The 4,741-nt window shown below is 38.4% G+C and overlaps 1 protein-coding gene across 1 annotated transcript in view; it reads left to right on the top strand.

Moving 5' to 3' along the window:
* LOC101854003 (RING finger protein 150) overlaps positions 1–4,741 on the top strand; it is a gene marked incomplete in the record, with an annotated part of 82,331 nt that overhangs the window by 5,795 nt on the left and 71,795 nt on the right. Inside the window, 1 exon segment of the mRNA XM_013079507.2 lies at positions 1,490–1,752. Within this exon segment, the coding sequence (XP_012934961.1) occupies positions 1,490–1,752 (263 nt within the window).

Below are 4,741 nucleotides of genomic sequence, written 5' to 3'. Positions count from 1 at the left end.
GGGGAGGGTGTAATCTTCTGGCGTCTTTACAGCGGTTTTCATGCCGTTTGTCTTTTCGTTTACCGTGTTTCAATTTCTCGGTGTTCTTACTGTTCTGAGCATCAACGATCAATACTAAGCGATTTTCCATCATGTCCAAGTACCTGAATTCTGAAATGTTATTATATCACATCGGCAACACGTCAGTCCATGATTCACATGTCACATTCTCTTGACATTAGTCATCATGATTGTCATGCTATATGATGTTTAGTGTATTTTGTCTAGACATTTAAAGTACTTGGTTTAGGTTTATCATCACAGCCCAGTGTGATGTTGACATTCGTTGTAGTTGGTTCTGATGCCACATTTTTGTAGTGGATGGTTGGCGGATGCTCTTGTGTGGTTAGTTCCTTCTGTTCCTCCGTCTTTTTATATCTTTCCTTCCTTTTTTTGTGTTTGTTTCTCTCTTGTAGCGTCTCTAATATTTGTACCCCCGGGGCAGTGCCACTTACGGAAGTGTCTTTAGGCCACTCCCAAATGGGGGACATTTCTCGTTCTAATTGGAAAGTAGAAGTGTAAATGGGCTGATCCAACAATATATAATGTCATGCTCATAACTGTGCCTGAACTACAACAGGGAACTGCAGTGTCTTGTTTTCTAATCCTTACTATCGTCATTTTCCTCTACTTCTTTTGTATGTTTGTCGCACTCTTGTGATCGCTATTTCCGGGGTGCCTTGATAGTCGAAGCAGATTTTGTGCTGTTGAAGCTAGAGAGGTGAGCAGAGTAAGTCTGATTTCCTGTAAGGACTTCTCTGTTGATATCCACCCCTTGGCGCTCATATGACCTTTTTTTTGCGAGCGCAGGAAAACCTCTAAAAACTAAAAATCTAATATTTGGCTCAAGATATCACATCATAACGTGGAATCAGGCGCTCATCAGGTATTGGGCATGTGAAGCTATTGGTATCATCTTAAAGCTTGTTCAGTTGTCTTGCTATCGGTGAACAAAATGCCCATCTATCTTCTATTGAAGTCAAGATATATTTTTAAGATTGAAGAAAGTGGGGTCGTCTGGTTTCAAAAGGTAGAATTAGCGAGAAAGGGGCTGCCAAAGTTTGGTTATTTCCATTTCTTGATAGTATGTGGAAATTGTTTTTGTCCCTTTAATCGTTTTTCAGTAATACCAAACCGTATTCTTAATTTTAAAATTGCCAAATTGGCAGAATAATGCCAGTTTCTTCAATTTCATTTCCGGGTATTTTGACGAGCGCCAGATTTCACCACACTGACTCATGTGTTGCAAGTACCATAAAAATTAAACTCTATTAAGACTTAAAAACATTTTTGTAGAATAAGCGTGGTTTCCAATACAGTGTTTGTTGATATAGTATACACACTAAATTGATTAAATTTCGCATGGAAGTCCGAAGTGTGATCATGTGTCCTTATTTTTTATTTGCAGATTTGTATTGAGTTCATTGCCCTTTTTGTTTATTTTTTGCAGAGACTGACAGCATTTCTGTATTCATTGGGCGGAAGGATGGTTTGAGGATTGCTGAGCTAGTAGACAGTGGAATAACTGTAGACATGAACATAATACCTGATGGTGAAGGACGTTACCCTCCCCTCTTGCCCAACGGCATCAGCAAGACTTCTGTTCTTTTTGTTTCCATCTCTTTCATAGTGCTTATGATTATCTCTCTTGCCTGGTTGCTGTTTTACTACATTCAGAGATTCCGATATTCCCATGCCAAGGAAAGGCTTGCGGTAAGTATGAAAGGACATGTTTACTTTTTTATATATTATAAATATAATATTGTGTGAGTCTATTGTCATGGAGTTTCATCATTCTACATCTTGGCGAATTCTGTTTTGCATCGAATACCACTTAATGCCCCCCATTTTCTTTGTCTGCACGTTTTGAAGACTAAGTTACTCACCTTTTTTTAAACTGAAAAGCTTTCAAAGTAGCTAAACCTATCCCGATTATAACCGATTGCTGTTGCACTGGGCAAACAACAGCGCTTCGGCAGTGCTATTGCTTGCAGTAGGTATGGACCGAAAATGCCTGCTTTGTGCTTTGTAAACTGTTTATATTATTTATGAATAAAAAAAAACCCCAACCTTGTACAAGTCAAGTAAGAGTTTGGAAACTTTGTAACCTGCCAAAAAAGTCGAGCTAAGCATTCATCACACGTTTTTCGGGCTCAGTACAAGACCAAACTCTCACTGTACATTACTGTACATTTCTAAGTCTATCATCAATCACATCAGTCTGTACGTTCTGCTTATTTTTCTGTTATATGTGTTCAAATCTGTTGACCCCCCTTCCCCCCTGAAAGAAAAAACAAAAAACCAAGCAAGCTGCTTATTAAAGATCTAATAAAATAGAGAAAAAAAAGAATTAAAAAGTGGTAATGCACAGCTGTGTCTATCAGATATCATATTAACAACTTTCAGTGGAGAATGATTTTTTAAAAATCGTTTGGCTTTGTGAAAAGAAAAAAATTTAGAATGCTTTTCATTTTCCAAGTCTGTGCCAGAACTTCAGCATTTTAGTCAATGTGTATAGTGAAAAGATATTAGATCTGCAAAAATCTCTGCAAGTACAGTTTTTAGTTTGTGGTCTAACATTAGACTAGCACATTGTTTCTGATTTTGAATCCAGGGCAGGGAGACATTACACCTTTAACTAAGTAAGTAGATGAATTCAAGCTGGGATTCTCGGTATATAATATTACATTTATTCAATAAACATTAAAAAGGGGTCAGTTTGAGGTCGAGAGCAAAAATAGCTTTTTTTAAAGTGGATGCCCAAGGATGCTGTGACTGTGTTATTCAGTAGACATTAGTCATTGTTATAAGTTTTACACTCCCTCTTTGAAAATGAAACCATGTGAAGTAAACAATTCTGTTGTGAAACTTTTGTGTTGTTCACAGTGATCATGCTGTTTGTGAATAGTGTGTTCAGTGGCTTTTCACACCTGAACAGATTACGTTTTCACAGGATTGTGAATTGATGTCTTCAGAATTATGAGCATTGCTTGTTTCTTGATCGTGAATGATTGAAATTGAAGAATCTTTTATGTGCAGCTCTTTTTGTTCAGTCTCTCTGTGTGTGTGATGTGGCGTTTAGGCACTTCTCTGTCTCACGTAAAAGAGGCGAGATTCATTCCTATGTGGGGAGAAGAAGTTTTATTGGCTGTCTTGGTCTTTCTGCTGGGGTGTTGTTTATATCCTTCTCAACCTGGGTTGACACTAACAGCCAGGGTTGAAGCTCGCTTTTTGAATGAAAAAGATTGTGTTAATGAGTAGGGGCATCAAAACACCTCTACATTAAAAAAAGCTTTAAAAAATGAACGAGAGAGATGACATTTTCACACAGAGGTGTTTGAAATAAGATAGGAATTATGATTATGTAGTGTTGTTTCTAGTTGAGTTCTTTTCTCATGTTGCTGTTATTTTACACTAGTCATCATGTTTGGCCCATTGGTGTTCGGTGTGGTTTGCTCCTTCTTTCCTATCAAACATCTATCGTCCTTATGTCTCCTCCTCCTCTTTTTCTTTCTTTTTTTCCTCTTTTTTTCAGTAGTGACACTTCTGATCTTCTACACTAATCTTTCATGCCGCAAGTGCCTTAAAACTTTTAACCCCCTCCCCCCAACCCACCAGTGTATGTGGTGTCATAATTGGACCATTGCCTGTTTGACGCCAGAGACATGAATTTGATTCATGCGTGGGGGTTGCTATGTCATGTTATTGAGTGTCTTTCCATCTGTGTGCTGGGATGTTATAATTACATCATCCCATTGAGCTTAGGTCGGCTGGCCCTATGAAAAGGTGATCTTAAAACAAGCCTACCTCGTATCATGAATAATACGACCTTCTAAATTGTGTCAAAGGGGGAGTAAAACATACTATGGATACCGCTGACTATGTTGTCAAAAATGTTTTTTTAGAGTTGGGTAGTTAAAAGCAGTTGAAATTGGACTTTATATATAATTTTTTTCTTTAAAATAAAAAAGTGGTTTTCCACATTAGAGTAAGTGAAACTTTTCAATTGTCTTCCTGTTCATATAATCATGGCTGTAAGGCCATTCTCAAAGGGGTGACATTAACCATGTTCTTATGCACAGTAGAATTGTAATCATGTGCTGATTCATCAATGTCATGCTCATAACTGTGCCTGAACTGCAACAGAGAACTGCTGCTTTTTCTTTCCTACTACGTCATTTTCCTCTACTTCTTTTGTATCTTGTGCCTTGATAGTCGAAGCAGATTTTGTGCTATTGAAGCTAGAGAGGTGAGCAGAGTAGTAAGCCTGATTCCCTGTAAGGACTTCTCTGTTGACATCCTCCCCTTGGCGCTCATATGACTTTAAGCAGTTGCGAGCGCCGTAAAACCGTTACTAAAACAAAGTGTCTCTGTCTGTCTATCTGGTTGTCTCTCTCTCTCTCTCTCTCTCTCTCTCTCTCTCTCTCTCTCTCTCTCTCTCTCTGTATTGTGAGAAGTTGGCGGTTGCTCTGATTTAGATTGCTCCTTCTTTCAATGCAACTGTCATCGTTGTCTCTCCTTTTCTTTTTGTATTACTCTCTTATAAATCATATGCTGGTCGTCGGCTCCATGGCTTATTTGTGCTGCAAGTGCCGTAAAACTTACTTGAACTTGAAAAAAGTCTCTCTCTCTCTCTCTCTCTCTCTCTCTGTCTGTCTGTCTGTCTGTCTGTCTGTCTGTCTGTCTGTCTGTCTGTCTGTCT

The sequence above is a fragment of the Aplysia californica genome, unplaced genomic scaffold, assembly GCF_000002075.1.
Source record: "Aplysia californica isolate F4 #8 unplaced genomic scaffold, AplCal3.0 scaffold00054, whole genome shotgun sequence".
Classification (NCBI taxonomy): Eukaryota; Metazoa; Mollusca; class Gastropoda; order Aplysiida; family Aplysiidae; genus Aplysia; species Aplysia californica.
This window is presented reverse-complemented; position numbering and strand designations above follow the sequence as displayed.